Source organism: Typha angustifolia, chromosome 13 (assembly GCF_048772165.1).
Source record: "Typha angustifolia cultivar Huaian chromosome 13, ASM4877216v1, whole genome shotgun sequence".
NCBI classification, from domain to species: domain Eukaryota; kingdom Viridiplantae; phylum Streptophyta; class Magnoliopsida; order Poales; family Typhaceae; genus Typha; species Typha angustifolia.
Window position 1 is genome coordinate 5,631,983 of NC_133251.1, and position 19,388 is coordinate 5,651,370.

The 19,388-nt window shown below is 34.5% G+C and overlaps 1 protein-coding gene across 2 annotated transcripts; it reads left to right on the top strand.

Annotated features, from left to right (window-relative positions):
* The first annotated feature begins 12,825 nt into the window (after positions 1-12,825).
* Positions 12,826-17,981, top strand: LOC140772961 (growth-regulating factor 7-like). Of its 2 annotated transcripts, XM_073115232.1 has the most exons (4): positions 12,826-13,445; positions 13,992-14,216; positions 14,736-15,072; positions 16,720-17,980. In XM_073115232.1, exons 1-4 carry the CDS (start codon positions 13,022-13,024, stop codon positions 17,561-17,563), a joined length of 1,830 nt encoding a protein of 609 aa, XP_072971333.1. In that variant the 5' UTR covers positions 12,826-13,021; the 3' UTR covers positions 17,564-17,980. The 2 variants fall into 2 exon arrangements, with proteins under 2 accessions (XP_072971333.1, XP_072971332.1); XM_073115231.1 differs by lacking the exon at positions 12,826-13,445 and having other exon boundaries at positions 13,459-14,216; positions 16,720-17,981.
* The last annotated feature ends 1,407 nt before the right edge of the window (positions 17,982-19,388 follow it).

The window sequence follows — 19,388 nt, forward strand, 5'->3', positions numbered from 1 at the left end:
CTTCCTAAACCTTTACCGAACCAACCCAATTCAATTGAACATGCTTTGTAGCTTTCTAACTTGTACGACACTATATTATCCTCCCAAATATCCACTTATGAATATCATATACCACCGCAAAGTGCAAATTTAATTACATCAGATTGGAGTCTTCATATGGTCACTCTATTCAAGATAGTACTCACCAGCCTAAGGTATTATATTTCAATTAACACATCTTTCTTTTCCTATTAAACCCACCTCTTATAGTATTGTTTGCAAAGATCCACACTAACGACAAGTAATATAATAGAAATTCAATACTCTTATTAATAATAAGATATGGTCTCTTGTTCCATTTCAACTAAATATGAATATTGTAGGATGTAAATGAGTCTTCAAAATTAAGAAAAATGCCAATAGATCCATCGAAAGATACAAGACTTGCTTGGTGGCTAAGTATTATACACAAATATACAAGCATTACTATGGTGAAACATTTAGTAGGGTTACTAAACAAGATATTATTTGACTTATTCTTAATCCCACTCTTTCATATAATTTGATATTGAGGCAACTTGATGTTAGAAATGTCATTTTATAAGCCGAGCTAGAAAAATCAATATTTCTCAAACCACCAGACTTTATCCAATTTATCATCATCATGTATGCAAACTATACAAGGCACACCTTGTATAGTTATCATCACATATTATATGGTCTTAAACTAAATAAGCAAGTAATCCATAGTTAATAATTAGTTGAAATAGTAGGTGCTATAGCAAAAATAATTGCAAAAGAAAATAAATCAGCCATAAATATTTCATGCATGATATTATAAGTTTAACTCTTAATGTCAAGTATTATAGTCTAGTGGTTGAGTCCTATCAGCTTATGACAGAGGTCGTGGGTTTGATTATCTTGATATATCTACAGATTTTTCACTTAAGTATTGTATATATATTATTTTTGCTCAAATCAAACAATAATAATAATAATAATAATAATTAATCTAAGTGAAAGCTTCTAATACAGAATTCATAATCAATTAATTAATCTAAGAGACAAGCAGTTCTATGCTATATTGATTGTGGGCCGTGGGCCGTGGCCCACCTTTAAATTGATCTAAAGTGGACCTTGAGATCAATGGTGCAATCAAATTTGATGATCATCATCATATTCATATTTTGCTTTTATTTCTTCTTCTAGTTTTGATTAAATTTTTATTTCTTCATAATACCATTTACTTAATGCATCAACTAATAATGTTTCATAAAAAATTATTCTTGTGTTCTGAATTCTAGATTATGCAAAAGAAAAAGGGCAAAATTGCGAAAGAAGAAACCATTTATATATATATATATATTTTCCACTGGGACTTTTGAATTATTTCTCATTTTTCAAGTAGATCAACTCATTTGTTTTCGTAGCCTATTGGTTCCCATAATTCTCTAAACATTTCACAACTTTATTAATAGAAAATATTAAATGACTATTTTACGTTTTAATTTTTATCTCACAACAATCATGTGATATTTTTAGACACAACTAATAAAAAAGGCATTTTGGAGGTTTTACATATATATATATATAGCTAAGGGGGTCAAAATTATCTCTAAATGTTGGTTTAGTTCAGTAAACTAAGTAAAAGCCAAACCGGCATCCATGAACTTGTTATTTAATGGCTAATTTCCAAGGTACTTCTTTGGATTTAAATACTTGTGGCTATGCATTTTGTCATCACTAGTGGTTGGTATTTAATTTGGTTATATATAACGTAAATCCCAACTCTAAGAACATGCAAGCAATACTTTACATCCTTTAATAAAGGATTAAGCAGTGACTAATCCTTTAAGTAATCATTCTTTTCATCTCTTTTGCATGTGAGCTAACGCATGCATAACACCTTGGTTAACGAGAAACGACCATCCTAATTAAAAAATCGAAACAAAGAAGGGTAGTTAAAAGAGAAGTAGGATATAGGATAGGATAGGTATCCATTAATAAATTTTGGCAACTATTTATTAAATATATATCTATACATTATGTTTTTCCCATCAATGAACTTTTCATAATAGAATAACAATAGAATTACGATAGAGATTCAAACTTTCTTTCTTGTAACCAAAAATTTTAAATGACGAGTATTAATACTTTTCATTATACTAGAATCATAGAATATTCATCATTCGATCTTTATATTTTGTTTTTATTGCTCCTTAATGATATAATTAAATAAGTTAACGGTAGTATCCTTGTGCAAATTAATATGCCTTACTTACTTTTTTGACAGTATTATCAACCTTCCAATAGACAATCTTAACTAGGTCTTATTTTTTTATTTTTAAAAGTAACAAAATATTCTCTATGTCTTAGCAACTATTAGGTTAAATTTTAGGGTGTTTCCCGTGCAACAAAAACAAGACAGCAGTCGAATAATAAATGGACCATATGATAATTTTTAATCATAATAAAGAAAGCAAATAGTAGGATAATTTTTATAAATTTTTTAGAATTTTATGTTAAAGTACTACTTATATTGTTAATACATTACTTAACAGCTTATTTTTGTAGATCAACTGAATATCTAACATTGATATTTGTGGCTATATTTTATCTCTATTTTTTCTTATCTATTCTCGTGTAGAGAGTTATATGTGCGTTAGATATTGTATTAAATGTTCTATTATCTAACCATTCAAGATATCATTTGATTTATACGTAAGATTTTTTTAATGATAATTTTACATACATTTCTTAATTGTAAATAAAAATATTCATAACTTCACTCATATTTTATTGTTCAGTTATATAATATAATGATTACCTTAAGTAAATTTATATAAGAATTTATATTTAACTATATTAAAATTTTTACTTAGAAAATGTGTATTAATGTTATTGCACCTCTTAATATGTGATAAGATTTTATATATAACTTTAACACGGTTGTTATAGATTTGACAAAAAACAATATATAAGTAAGTATTTAATTATATAATACATTTAGAAATAAAAACCTACTTCATAAATAAGTACACGCCACCTAAGCTGTTGGGTCTAATAGTTATCTAATAAAGTTTCATATCTTTTCTTTTACTTTTCTTTCCTTTTATCCAGATTGGGTGAGTGGCATCTCTGATGTCTTCCTAGGAGTATGTAAACTAAGTGAGGCACTGCCATAACCATTGGGTTCCTCCCCAAGATCACACTTGCAAGACTTCTCTTTTGTTCTCTTCTGAGTGCCAAAACACAATGGTGTGTTAGTTTAACTTCCACCTACGAGGCTTCCTGGCATTCTCTTTACCAATGGAATGATTCCACTAATTATTATTTACTAGTTAGTAGTTTCCCAACTTCAAGGGAGGGAAGTGCCAAGATTGATGACGAGTTGATGCTGGGAGTTGTGAGCATAGTTTAGACAACTTGTGATAACAAATTCTTGCAGGCTACCTTCGAGGGCATAAAATAGATGGCATTTAGGCGTTATAGAAATGATGTAATGTAATGAGAGACAGTTATGATCTAATCACATGCACTAAGTTAGCAATCCATCTCTTTGGCGTAGATGTCGAGATTAATGTCGAGCTTGAAATTTGACCAGATATAATTAACAAATAACAACCTTGGTCATGGAGAAGTCTCGAGATTTTGACCAAATTAATCCTCCTAAGTTTTTTCTTTTTACTGAGAACAAAATCAATAAATTAGATAACAATTTTTAAATATAAGTTACGTTTCGATTTAGCTTACTTGTGTGAAAATTTAAAAGTCTCTGAGTAAACTGTGTTAAAAGACATAAATTGTTGAACCAAAAAGTGATTCATATGAAAAAAATTCATTCCTAAAACTTACCAATTTACTTAGAAACTTTTAAAATTTCTCATAATTTGCTAACTCCAACATAAACCAACTCCGGTGTAACTCATTAGAAATACTAGAGTTTATATAGACTATTGGGCTCTCACTTAATAGCGTAAGTGTAGTTTTGAGTTGAGGTTAATTCTATAGTTTATATCAAATCCTTTTTCATTTAGATTACGACAATCTTCTTCCTAACAACTAGTATATAGATAGTGTGATTGGAGAGCTAGGTTACACCGTGGGATTAAGCTCAGCTATGTAATACTGGCGTGCAAGCTCGATTACACTCCATCAATTAAAGGCCTCTGAAGTCTTTCCATAAACCTCTTCCCTAGAGTGCTAGACACACACACGCAAAGACCTAAAGCAAAACAAGTGCATGGAGGGTTGTGAACTAGCTTTTGGCATGATGAAACCCTAGGATTACTGGGAACTTAAACCAGCCGCCACCTAAGAAGCCCAAGAAAGTTTTCAGTTTATGTAATATCAATGGCAAGCACACAAACCCAAATTAAGCGGTGAGAGAGAGAGAGAGAGAGAGAGAGAGAGAGAGAGAGAGAGAGAGAGAGAGAGAGAGAGAGAGAGAGAGAGAGAGAGAGAGGAGAGACAAACATCTAAGATTTGCAGTACATTAATTCAAAGCCTATAGGATGTATACATGAACTCTACTAGTTAGTCTTATGAGGCAATACTGGAAGGGCGTACTTTGATATGCATGAAAACTAATCTTGTCCATATGACTTTAGACGAAACTACAGTATTCTTTTGTCCATATAAGCTGGTGATCAACATCTATTTGTAATAACTATCTGTGACAAAGACTACATATACCTGCAGCCAACTGCTACCAATAGTCCTGAAAACTGTTTACAAACATAGCATATGATCTACAAGAGAGACAAGTAGTGGCTTCAATCCTAAGGTAACATTAATATATATCACCTTGGAAATATTATTGTCCTACTCCTCTCGTCTCCCCATGCATGCATGCATGGATGGATGCAGACTTGCTGCTCTCCTAGTAGTTTCTTTAATCGTTGAGCCGCAAGCCAAGCAGTGGGAGGGAGACATGAACACCCCTAGCTAACAAACAGACAAAGTGTTTTGTCTCATGGATTAATTGTCTATCTCCGATGCTTGCACTTCCCAAGGCACCAGACATGTCTAACTCTCTCTCTTTGTGTATGTTGGAAGTTGGAACCCACCGCATGTCTAGTATGAAAAATCTTAGCTAGGCATCCTCAACTAAAAGGAGGTGTCTTAAATCTCAATACTTAGTTTAATATACTACACCAAGTATGCCCAAGTTATCTCATTGAGGTCCATCTTCATGGGAGAGTGGCCTAGTTATTCAATTTAATTATCTCCGAGTGCATGGCTCAAAATTATATTAAGTGTATATGTCAGAGTTAGTTCTTTATAGTTTATTTCTATTGGAAAATTTGATCCAATTGTTCAATCTAATTACAGAGACTTAGTTGAGGACTCAAATTTTTGTGATGACAAATTATGTAAATTGTATATCGAATTTAAGATCCTCGTTACAAATAAAATTATAGAGTATTAAATGAGTGTTCTAATGTATTTAAAATAATATTAATTAAATTTTAGATAATAAAAATATGATAAATATATTGAATATATGTACGTTTTATTATATTTTTGTCATTTGTAATTTGATATATATTATTTTTGATAAGTTAGAAAGCATATGCAAATTAGATATGTAGTGTGAGCAAATATGATAAAAATAATAACAATCTCAATTTGGATAAAATCATAAAAAGGTAAAATAACACAAATAAAATTATAAAAAGATGAAGCAAATTTGGGCCTAACCACATAGGGATAAAATATAATTTTTTCTAATTTTTACAAAAGATAGTATATTTTTCAAAACTCTCGTTCTATCCAACTAAAATGTCATAACTAGATAGGGGTTTAAATAAGCCGAGCTTAAACGAGCTGATTTTAGATCAACTGTGCTCGAAATTAATATCAATTTATCTCCTATATTGTCATATTATAGTTTATACTTAGTATAAAACTGTTATATGTTCATCCAAACTTAATAGAAATGTATCCAAAATAAAAATTTGATAGAAATCCTAGAGAGAAATTTCTTTTCTTCATAATTGTCATCCTACTTTTAATAAATTAACTCACCGTATCCTACTTTAAAATTTAAAATAAAATATGTTTTCTTCCTCTTTTATCATCTCCTACTCAAGATTACTAGACTCAAATCTTAGCCATCATCTCCTTTTATCACTATATACCTCCAGTAAAAATACATATAATGAAAGATCTCAATCATCTTACAATTAATATAATAAGCTCAGTGGTCCAATTAATATATGACCTATAATTGAAGCTTGTAATGTATGTAGGGTCTACCTCCAAGGCTACCTTACAAGCTTCACTCGTATCTCACCAACAAAGTTACCGAGATTCATTGTCCATTAACTGTGTATTATAAAGAGATTCGAGATATAAAACTAACAGAATAATATAATGTGGTCAGACTAATTTACAGAATATAAATTTTACATAATAACAATAATATATATATGATTAATATGCGAATAAAATATAAAATGGGTCTGACTTATAAAACTAAAAATGTACTCTGTTTTCATACTTACTCTACTTTGTCCCTAATATTATAGGAAGTCAAGCTACCAACTAATACATATAAGTCCTTGCAGCATATGAGTGAACAGATAAAAAAGTACTTAAAAAGCAGCACCTATCATCTGCACAGAAAAAAAGAAAGAAAAAATAAAAGAAAAGAAAAAAAGAAAAATGGTAACATTCTCCGAGGGGTGAATATAAGCAACCGCTGGTTCCGTTTACGGTTACACCCACGAAATGCCACGTGGAGGAAGCAGATGTGGCCCCGCTCTTCGCTGACACGTCGCTGTCGAAGCGTCGCTGTTGGGCGCTGTACGAGCTGGTAGGATGACGACAGCTCAGGATGCCGTGTTAATCGTACCTCGTGATTGGGATCCAGCCGATGAGTTGTGTTGGATAGCCATTGAGTAAATTCCTCGGTGATGAGTTTGACGTTGAATCTTTGTAAAAAAAATATATGCTGTCACATGTTTGGCCACCCAGTAAATTCTAGATGCTAGAAACTCAATCCAGCTATGCCATCTAATTATATTAGATTTTGTAGAAAAAATATTATTCCCTGGTTTTGTGGCTCAGCTCGGATCGATCGGGTCGAAGCAAGTCTTAACGGTATTTAATTCGGAGTAATTATTCGACGACGTATATGATTTAATGTCTAGACTAGATAGTTTACTATATTAGCTAAAGTTTCGTATATTCTAAATGTTTTGGAATGGACTAACGGCACGATGATTTAGAAAAGTCTCAATGGTATTTAGTTCAGAGAAATTATTCGAACGTATATGATTTAAAGTCTAGACCAGGTAACTTACTATATTGGCTAATGTTTGGTAAAGTCTAAGTGCCTCTGTATGGGCTAACAGCACGATAGTTTAGAGCATATCTCAATAGTGTTTAGTTCGGAGCAATTATTTGACGACGTATATGATTTAAAGTTTAGACTAGGCAACTTACTATATTAGCTAATATTCGGTAAAGTCTAAGTGCTTATGTACAGACTAGCGGCATAATGGTTTAGAGCAAGTATCAACAGAATCCTTTTTTTAAATTTTATTTTATTTTTAATTTTATTCTTATGGATTAGGCCTGCTTTACTCTTTCTTTGCATGTTTGATTTCTTATTTGAACTTTTTCTTTCTAACTCCACCCTTGTAGAGTGAAGAGAGTGAAACCTGCTATATATTTAATATAGTCTAAATTCTTTAGTTCTAATACTTTTGCCTTACCTTACAGTAATAAATATTTGCTCTCTCTCTCTCTCTCTCATATACATATTTACATAATACATAAAACAACTACAAATTTTGCATATTAGTTTGATTTTTTATTAAATGTCTTATTATGTCATTTTTGTCTCGGAGTAACAATACATGTTTACTGACTAATACCAGTAGAACTACAAATTATGTAAATTAAGTAAACTAAGTATGATTTAGAAAAATATAAGTGATCAATAACTGTGAGTTACGAAATAAAGCTATGAAACAAAATATTCAAATATTCAATAAGTGTGAATAATATAATAAAACTATAAAACTAGCAAAAATACAAATATTCAATAATTATGAATTAAATAATAAAATTATAAAATAAAAATAAAAGTGGTTAATAACTATGAATTATATAATAAAACTGTACAACTCGTAGAAATACAAATGTGAAAGTAATATACATTAATAGATATAAAAATTGAACTAACCGCTAAATAGAAATATAGAAACCAACGGCCAATTTTAGGAATCACCGATGGGATAATTTGTAACTTATTAATTTTATAAAAGAAATTGATACTTCTATGGTTACCGAGTATTGAATATCATATGTGAGAGTAAGTCACATATTTAAAGGAGAAGGAAAATAAATTATCATATAGACTATTAGATCCTCTCAAATAATTTTTTGGCCGGAGTTTAAATTTAAAACTAGGTACACATCGAGATTTAAAAATTTGCATTCACCATAGTATATAAAGAGAGAATATTCTCTATCTTCACCTCGGATTAGTTGGATTGCAAAATTCATGAAATGTGTTCCAACTATGCAAAACAAGTTGCATATGTTTTTAGACGTGAATGAAACTTCACCTTGTGTGGTGTTTATGTACATATAACATATGCTACTGAGGGACATTACTTTCATTATTTTATCTCTGGTAACTACAGACATTCCAAATATAGGCCTTCTGATGACCTTGTATATTAAAAAACCCAGTTGGTGGTTGTATTTTTGCCGAGGGTCCCTTTGGTGTTAGTAGTGCTGCTCACCAAGGATGGGTTTACAAAAAGGTTTGGGAGCATGACATGCAGCATATAGTTCAAAGTGACTCTCAATAATTTGATTGACATTGTTGGGAAGGATTTGGATAGATCTTGGATTATACACCACATTATTGAAGATATTGCAGAACTTACTTTTAGTCATATTTATAGGGAAACCACTCTAACTACTGTCTATGTTCTTCTATATTAAATAATAATAATAATAAGAAGAAGAAAACTATAGACATTCTAAGTCATACGAAATATATGGTAAAACTAGTCAAATCTATGACATAGTACTCTCTCTATCTCTCTTATAAAAGGACATGATGGGTGGTTGTATGTATGTCCCTCCATGTGCATGCTACACCAAATGGTGTGTGCATGCAGTAATTCCAACATTCTGGAAGATAGCAAGCAGCATGTTGAATAGTTCATGGATGCTGCCTTTAAACTTCCAACTCATCCACCAGTGTTTTAAATGCTAAAGTCTCATGCCTGATTGATAAGTTTGCAAGCATAGCCCTTTTTTTTGACCAATTAGTTTGGAATCTGCCAATGGCCAATAAGTTGCTACAAGATTATATTATATACTTGTAAGTTATTTGTACAAGAAATCCATTTTAATAGCAATATTGCTCAACAAAAGTGCACCAAATTGGTGCACTTGGCCACATGAGGGAAGACAACTTGCTAATTGGCACATGCTACCGTTTAGCAAATGAAGGATCAAAGATGAGGGTGATTTGATCCTCCTTGCATGGGCTAACCAAGTTTGTTTATGAATTCACTTTCTTGTGGTTAAATAAGCTATACATTGCTTCAGCAATTTGTATATATATATATATATATATTATTTTGATAATTTAAGAGTACTTTGTTGGATATAGATAAGACAGTGGAGTTAGCCCTCATTGATAATTAAATTAGGCAATTAAGTCAACCCTCCTACAGAAATGAGCTACAATATTGAGTGATTTAAGCTTCTTATAAAGAATATTCTCACATCCATATGGGGCTTTGAACTCTCGGACTCTTGTTTGGAGAGGTATAGCAACTATTTGTGCTAATAGTTGGACTTAAATTTGAACATTTCTTTTTATAATATATAAGATATATTTTACTACTAAAGTACTATTTAGTGGCAAGATATCACTGCTAACAAGTTATACCTTTGAGTTTAATTTCTTTTAGTAAATGCACTGGTATATATATATATATATACATATATGCCCCCATAGCTTTTCAAGATCCGTAAAGTGATCTAGTAAGTCTGAAATCTATTTGAGCCTACTTTAATTAATAAAAATGATTTCTTTTATAAAGAATGGTTTAATATATTAAAAGAGTTAATGAAACCAATTTGGTTCTTTGTGGAAATAATAAAACCAATTTGTTTTTCTTTCTAAAATTGTTGCAAGAGAAGCGGATACAATAATATTTTTCTTGTTAACAATACAAACAAAGAAGAGCTAATTAGCTTATTAATCTCTTTCTTTTTTCCCAAAAAAAGAGTGTGAGCTAAGAAATCAATTGTAACTTATAAATCGGTCCAAGCAAATATTGACAGAGCTGGTCAAAAGAATAGAGGCTAGCTTCGGAGGTACGAGGGATATTGCGCCCTAAAAACACACCTCAATGTTTGCCTTCGATAGGTGGTTGCTTAATCAGCAACCATATTCTCTTTTCCATAAATGAAGTATCCTTTGATGTTATCCCAAGAATAAGCACATTTATGTGTGAGGTGTGGTAGGAGCACTCCCAGTCTGTGCAATTCTCAACCATAAGATCCCTCAAATTGATAGTGAGTGCCCTATTTGCAACTCCCATGTCGAAATAGTGGAACACCTACTCCTCCACTGTAATTTCTCATGAGTTGTCTAGTTTGCTGGAGGACTAGGGTTGCATATGGAAGATTTCAAAGGAAGCTTAGCAAGATCTTGCATTAAAGCACCAAGTTACCAAAAGAGCAGTTAGAATATGCTTTCATCACTATGTGGGTTATCTAGAAAGCAAGGAACAACCATGTGCCTACACTCAAGGATTTCATTGGAACCCCTCCGGATCGAGATACCAAATTTTGTTTGGTTGATACTACTTGGAGAGGTGGAGCATATGGAGGCATAGGTATTTTTATTTCTGGATCTTCGAAAGGACTTAATGTCTGCAAGTATGGGTTTCTGGTGCACAGGGAGGATGCTCTAGTTGAAAAAGCCCTAGCTCTGCTATCAAGTATCAAAGAATTACACAATCAGGGAGATAAAGCAAGGGCCAATATTTTTTAGTGACTGCTTAAATATGGTCCATGCTTTCAACAGGAATGCTTCTGAAGTTAATTGGTGTATTCTCCCTATTATTCAAGAGTGCAATAGGTGGATTTGACTTTTTACCTCTTTGAAGGTACTTTACTTGAGCAGGAAAAATAACATTACTACTCACTTTCTAGCCAGTCTTGTAATTCAGAAAAAATCATGTAAGAATGGACTGATCCACTATTGGATTAGTTGTTTCGGAAGTTTAGTAATGAATTATGTCTACGGACTTTCACTAAAAAAAAGTGAAGTATCCTTACAATTTGAAAAAAGACGAAAAGGAGAAACAAGCAGAAAGCAAACTATATGCCAAAGGGGGCTTTCCTCTCCTCTAAGCTTTTCACAAGAGGTTTCCAATTTGACTCGGTGATGTTTTGTTGAAAATGCCCTTGCACCAATTTTAGGCTCAAGAGCACAGCTTAGACTTCACAAAAATTTGGAAAAAATCTAGAAGTGGACTGAACTACAACCCACAGTAGATCGCCCTCTTCATTTCTAATGACACATCTGACACTATCTTAATACTGGTTATGAGCCTTATTTGACATCTTTCACCAAGAACCAAGGGTATCCAAAACATCGTGTACAAACCAGTAGGCTATCAATGCTCTTTAGCATAGGTTACATGAGCTTCTTACGAACGCGGTCTTGAAGTATTCTTTCTTTACAAATTTCTCAATAGAAAAGATGTATTTTATAAATTCAATAAAAATGATTTGGTAAGATAATTCCCTACAAAATTGCACTAGCCCTAGCAGCCCCTTACTAGAGTTTTCTCTATTCTCCTTTACTACGAAATGCATCTCGCCGTGTTACTAAAGTTCTTCCCCTCCCTTTGTCGCTTTGTCTAGAAGGAGGAGAGATGTATTCCTCCTCGTGAAACCTATTTTTATTGATCATTTTTGTTCGTCAAACTTAGTGGCATGTTTCTTTATTGTAATGTGTATTGTAGCTAAGTTATAAGGGCCAATTCAATGGATTGGTTGCATCTCTAAATTATTAATGCTTGATACCCTTTTCTTTGTTAAGTTGCCTGTTATAGATTTTCTTAAAGCTTTGTAACTCTTTGATGTTATATATGAATGAAATTTTGTCCATCATCTTTTCTCTCTTTAAGAACAAAAGAAGGAAAAGGAAACCCAATTGCATGCTATCTATCACATTACATAAGTAGTAGGAAATAGCAATATCCTATAACCCAGCTTGTATGTAATCCATGCCTTAGAGTAAGGGAGCACGCATCTAGACATGGCTTTTCCTCATTAAGCTTATGTTACGAAATTTCCATTAAAAAAAATAAAAAAGCTTATGTTACGAAATGTATCCAAATACAAACAAGCTATGTATTATACTGTCGCCATTTCTATCAATCCACGTTGGGGTTGATACAGTTTAGGCTCACTGTGGCCTATTTCCTTATGCAAGGATTGATTAAAACGATTAACCTATGTATTAAAAAAAGTTAATATATTTGTCTTAGTCTATGATTACTCTATGAGTTTATGATTTATGAAAGAAAAACAACAATAATAAGCAACGTAAACTGCTCTTGTGAGCTAATAATATTATGATTCTAAGTACAAGTCGCAACTCTTCTCAGAGATTTATGAATAAATTGGCTAAATCCAAGTACCAAACTTTTCTTAGTTTAATTCTTGAAAGATATTTTGCATGCCCAATAACTGCAATGCCCCCAAAACTCCAAAACAGAGCACCAAACTTTTGCTGGCATCTCTCTCTCTCTCTCTCTTTCTCTCTCTTCCAATAATTTACTCCCAACCAGCCTCTAAAAAGAAAACCACTCTGGTATTCTGAGCTCAAGCCCAAACCCAAAACCTTCCACTCTCCACCAACCATACCAGAGAAATGCTGCTCCTTCTGCTCCCACTCTTCTCCTCACTCACACTTCCATCTCATGAACCCAACTCCCCACTCCTTGCCATTTTGTTCACAAAACACACAGTTAGTTAGGGAATGTTGGTAGATGAGATGGAGTTGGGTGGGGTGGTAGCCATGGATGATGGGTTAGTAGGTGCGTCCTCAGAGGATGGTATTGGTATTGGTATTGGCTTCTCTTCCTCACTGACCACCTCAGACTCTGAGCTCAGTTTCCTCAAGTATGGTAGGTCTGGTGGAGAACCAGAAGGGCATGACTGGAGATTCCTAAAGATGGCCAGAACTGAGCCAATGCTGTCACCTTCCAGTACAAAGGCAGCTCCTTTCCTCCTCAGATCCAACTCCCACTCTCTATTCTCTGATGGAGAGCAAATGCTAAGCTTCTCTTCATCAACCAAACCGGATGCCACCATGATGCTTACCAGTGATGGGACCTTCCCTTGCTATAGCCATCAGAACTCATTGCCATCTTCTTCAGCAAACTCTTATCTTAGGAATGCGGGTATTCCTAGCAATTGCTATCTCCTTTTGTGTTGATGGGTGATGGCACTTTGCATCTCTTGGATTTTGGCATGCGGTTCTTGGTTACTTGCTGGTCTCTCTGATTCCAGTAGTGACTGGAAGATGATCTTTTCTTGTCAATTTTTACATTCATTTTTCTGTCTTATCAAGAAGAAAAGAAAAGTTTTTTCCTTTTCTCAAATTTTCATCCTTTTCTGCCAACTCCTGGATGGGTCTTGTCGTCAAAGGTGTGGTTTTGGAGATGGTTTTTTCATTTCTTTTCCCTTTTCTCTTTGGTTTCAAAGGATGGAAAGAAGGTCTTTTTTTTTCCTCTTTTTTTTCCAGCTCTACTTTTGGAGCAACTCATGGTTTTGTGTATCTCTTTCGGGGACTTTTTGTGGCTTTTCTTATGTCAAAATCTTTAGATGCTCTTCAGCCATTGCCTCTCCCTCTTTTTTTCTTTTCTGCTTTGTTCAGTATGGATGGGTGGAGTTTCACCTTGCCTTTTATGCTTACTTTCTTCTTCTCCTTGGGTTTTGTGGTTCAGGGTTGAGTTCTGGAAGCTCAACTGTAAGCATGAACGGGTTGCTGTCAAGGGTGCGGGGGCCCTTCACTCCATCTCAGTGGATGGAGCTAGAGCACCAGGCATTAATCTATAAATACATTACTGCTAATGTGCAAATACCAGCCAGTCTGCTCATCCCCATCAGAAGAAGCCTCAACCCATCTGGGTTCAATCCATTCTCAGCTGGCTGTTTTGGTTCAAGTACATGTAAGCCTCTCCCAGAAATTGCAAGAGAATATTAGTGCAAACCATTCTTACATTTGGTAGTACAGAGGATAACTTTTCCCGAGAGAATAATGATCGTTATCCATTTTATGATCTCATAAGTTACATAGTTGCTCTCTCTGTTTTGATTTATTTACCTGGGTACTTTTTTAACGCGAATATGTTAAGATCCTCCTAGCTCTGTACTTCAAAGAGTTTCCACTCTATAGATTGAATTCTGTAGAAAAAAAGTAAACAGGGAACATATTTATATACTGAGATGTTCCTGACCGACAAGAAATTTGTCAGGAACATCTTCAACAGCAACCAATGACAAAGGCTTAGCTGTTATTGGCTGTTGCAGATGTTGTTGACAAATATCCTGTTGATTTTGGATACTGAAAGATTTACATTTTAAGAGAAAAGAGTATTAGACATCATAGTGTTGACCTTTGATAATGTTTGGTAGGATATATGTATTGATTCAGTATAGAGTGTATTTTGAATGTTCAATTGTTGTAGTGGGATGGGGATCTTTCCACCTGGGATATTCTGGAAATGGAGATCCAGAGCCTGGTAGATGCCGTCGGACTGATGGTAAGAAATGGCGGTGCTCAAGGGATGCAGTTGGTGACCAGAAGTACTGTGAACGACATATGAATCGGGGCCGCCATCGTTCAAGAAAGCATGTGGAAGGCCAATCTGGCCATGCCGCGAAAGCGACGTCTGCCATTGTATCATCACAATCAGTTTCAGCTGTTTCTGGCAGCAAATCATCTGGTAGCCTTACCACTGCACAGCAGCAGACAAAAGATTCTAGCTTGAACTTGGCAGATCCCTGCTCCTCACAGTTCAACAGGTAGAGACAAATGATTCTATCAGTCAGGTCTTCTTTCATGCTCCATAATGATCTTAATCTCTTCTATTTTGTTGCACTGCTATCTTTCTAAGTTTAGTGAAAACTGATGATTAATTTAACAGTAGACCTCTAGAAGTTGACCAAAATGAGATGACAGTTGTTAAAGTGATCAATAAGCTTTCTCTTAAGTGTTAATCTTTGACTGTGGAGGCATGTTATTTTCTTAGTTGCCCCCACATGTGAGTGTGTGATTAGTTGATATAATTTTTCTATTCTCTGGCTTACATGGTCATCCTAATGACCACTGGTGATCACCCTTTCTGACTAAATCAAGTGTCTAGAAACAACATCCACATTCTATCTAACTATCAATTTTAGAAACAACAACTTTTGACACTTTAGTACATTACCGACTGCTTAATCAACAGCTTCCTGCAAATAACAGTGCTATCATTGGCAGGATAGGTTTGGAAATCCTTTTTTCTTTTGGGAGAAATAATGGCTTTGTTAGATCCATTAATGGTTGAACAAATAATGGATTCAACAAGAAAATTTTCTCTAACAAAGTTCATCACTTCATTTTACAGTAGGTTTTCCACCATCCATTCTGAGATCAGCGGATGGAGTCTCCTAAATAGCCCCTCCAGTAATGGGTTAGCAAAAATTGTATTGATTTCTCCAAATTCTGCATTAGTGGAAGCCTTATGCAGTAGGGAAAGATCTTTTGAAGTCTCTAACCTGTCAACATGTTTTAGTGCCATTGCTTCATTGTATCACCTAGTTCCAGAGACAATTATCTTTATCAAAATATTGTATAAATTGTTGTTAAAATGCCTAAGTGCTTTCATTTTTCAGTAAGCTTAAAGTGTCATATTCAATACTTCTGCTTCTATTCCCTAAAATATTATCCTTCCACAGAGCAGCTGATGGATAACATGATTAAGCAGTTGCATGTTGTTACTTGTTTAAATGCATGAACACCCTAAGATATTGACTGTGATTACTGAGAGCAAAATGTCTTTTCAATTTTTTTTCTTAAGTTTAAAATACAGTGACAATTTAATGTATGAGTTTACCTAGAGAAAGTATGTGTAAGAACTAAGATCCCATACTTGTGTGCACTCACTAGGGAACATACTAGATACTTGTCTGAATATAAATATCTATGTCTCTATAAGTCCTCTTGCCCTTCCCTGTGACACTATATGAATGATGCGTCTACAAGGATGGATCTTCAGTCTTATTTTTATATCTTCTCACAGTATTAACTTCCCACTGTATGTGATCTTGATGACCTCTATGGCTGTCTCCTTTCAAAGTCTCATACTTAGATGAAGTGGTATTATACTATTATGCGCTTCGGAACTCTAGTAATATGGCTACTTAGTGGACTAATTAAGAAAAGATGAGCTTCTATAGGATTTTCAGAAATTTTTATCAAATCTAAATAGTTTATAAATTGATATTTTTCTGCTAAAATCCTTTTGTTTCCTATGATTCAAATTTACTCGTTAAGTTTTGGATAGCAGACCATATGTTGACTGCCTTGGGAAAAGTTTCATACATAATGTTCATATTATTCTGAAAAGATTAAACTATCAAATACCTTATCCTTTCCACTTACTGGTGATGATAAATGTTCTGCAGGATGTTGACCAGTAAAGAGAACGTAGATGATTTTGCAAAGGACTCCCACAGCCCTTCCTTGGTGTCTTCTATGAACCAGAAAGCCATAGATAGTTTGTTTCTTGCCTCAAAACAACACAATCCTTTTGAAGAAGCATCTTCAAGAGTAGACTTTGGACTTTTTTCCACTGAATCCCTCATGAACTCTCCAAGATCCTCAGAGATCACCAGCTTTATTCCTACACCTAAACTCAACGAACAGTCACAACCTCATCTCCTTCGACAGTTCATCGATGACTCACCTAAAAGTCAATCTGACCGTTCAAATGCCAGACCGTCGGAGACAGAAGAAATGCAGTCTGAGAGAACCCAACTTTCCATATCTATTCCCTTGGCTTCCTTAGACTTCTCATCCTCCACTTCTTCCCCAGATGATAAGCTAAAACTATCGCCACTTAAGTTATCTCATGAGTACAACCCCATTGAGATGGGCCTGGGAGTGGGAGGAGGCATATTAACTGAAGTTAGCCAACGGCAAGCAAGTTGGATGCCAATCTCCTGGGAGACTTCTGTAGGTGGACCTCTCGGGGAGGCCTTGACAAGCACTAGTAATGCACCAAAGGATCAAAGCAAGAATTGCTCATCATCATCAATAAATCTCTTAACAGACTGCTGGGATTCAAGCCCTCGGTTTGTGTCATCCCCAACAGGTGTATTGCAGAAGACTGCCTTCGGTTCAGTGTCTAGCAGCACCAGAAGTAGCCCAAGGCCAGAGATTTACAAGACTCATGACAGCACCGGCAGCCTGTGCGATGACCTCCTTGGCTCGACCCTTGTAAATCTCTCAACGATCCCCTTGTTATAAGATTTTGACTGACCATCAAATGTGATGACCGAAAGACTGCATCAGAAAAAAGAAATTGCAAACAAGAACGACATAAAAACTAGATATTGTGCGTTGAACATGAGTTGTTTTAGGCAGTAAGTTTAGCTATGTTTGCTGTCACAAAGGATGCAACTGCCATTTACTTCTAGCTCAGTTTCATCCTTTGAGGTTCTTTCAACTTTCTTTCTTTGTTTTGTAACTTGTTCTGTCTAATATGCGAAGGGATGGCCTCCCGGAACAAAGTTAAGGCCTTACTACACTTGATCTGCAGCTATGTAGAACAGGAGGATATTTTTACGTTGACATGATTGGTACTGTCAATCTAGCAAATTCTTCTCCTTACTACAATCTTAGATTTGCAATTGATAAGTTCTTGAGGTATGCAAACATATCCAAATATTGTATAAATGCTCATCACCTTCTTGATACTTTTTTTACTTGGAAAGGTCTCTTTTTCTGGCTATCTTCAATGCAATTAATACACTCCTGATATTGGAACATCTTCTAAAGGCAGGATTCTTGGGCTACACTCACTAGATTGCCTCAGAAAAAAGAACCTATGGATTGAGTGAATGCTATCAAAAGGAACATGAATGGATTCGTTGTGCGAAGGACAGGTAGGACTACCCAGACCTTTTCCCTGGTGATTGCTTCTAAAGAAGCCTACAGTGAGTTAGTGGATATAGATGTGCTTGGAGGTGACTTGCACTATGGAGTATCTACTTTCTCTAATCTGGATATCAATAATGTTGATAGTACCCACAGGATGCCTGAAAGTCTATACGATGCTCATTCTCCTATCACACTGCAAAATCCATTTCCCAGATTGTCTAAAGAACAATTACTTTGGAGGGTATGAAAGTTGTGGTGGTGGACAATGAGTGTACGCAGAAGTGAGGCGATCCAAATGGATTATTATGAGATTGAGGACTCGATAGGAATTATATAACCAAGAAAATTTATGTGGTTAAGCTTATACTGTATACCCACGGGTGGAGAAGACAAAGAGTATAGGTGGAGATAATTACTCAAATCCAAACTCCAAATAACTTCACTTTAATACAAATGAGAGGATCCAATGGGAAGAACAAGCTGTTCTAGATTAAGATGATCCTCTCACAATATTTAGAACAAGAAGGAATAAGATTTGGTAGACAAAATACCAAACAGTGAGATAACTCCAATTCAAAAGCTGCTTCTTAGAATCTATGCAGTAGCCCTTCTCCTATATTGAGTAGCTTCAATATCCAACCCCACCTGTTTGTCAGCACTATTCTCCTTTTCTATGGATGCAATAATCTTCATTCTTGGGTGAAGCATGATAGATTCATCAGAGGTAATATGTCTAGTGATTACAACCTTGTCAAACCTAAACGCCAAAAAATCTATACCCCTTAATCTGTCGAGATAACCGAGAAAAAGAAATTTCTGGGCCCTAAGCTCTAGCTTCCCATCACTAACATGATAATAAGCAAGACAACCAAATATTTGAGATTTGAATAGGAGAGTGGATTCTCCGAGTAATACAACATATTGATTCTCCGAGTAATACAACATATTGATTCTCCGAGTAATACAACATAGTCTCTAGTTCATCCGCTCACCAACTCTATTATGTTATGGAGTGTGCCTAATTATTTGATGATGTGCTTTGATACCAGTTTGTTACGATGAACACTACTGTATATAAAAAACCAAATATAAGTAATGTGAATAAGAAAATTTATGTAATTTGGCTTAAAGCCTACATCCACCCGCAGAGAGGATGAGAGAATCCAGTAATAATATACGGGTCGAGATAATC

What these genes read in the sequence shown, in the direction of transcription:
- LOC140772961 (XM_073115231.1), top strand. Translation starts at nt 13,487, where the DNA reads ATGGCACTTTGCATCTCTTGGATTTTGGCATGCGGTTCTTGGTTACTT. An exon ending in CTGTTTTGGTTCAAGTACAT is followed by an intron (nt 14,217 to 14,735) that starts GTAAGCCTCTCC and finishes CAATTGTTGTAG; the next exon opens with TGGGATGGGGATCTTTCCAC. An exon ending in TGCTCCTCACAGTTCAACAG is followed by an intron (nt 15,073 to 16,719) that starts GTAGAGACAAAT and finishes AATGTTCTGCAG; the next exon opens with GATGTTGACCAGTAAAGAGA.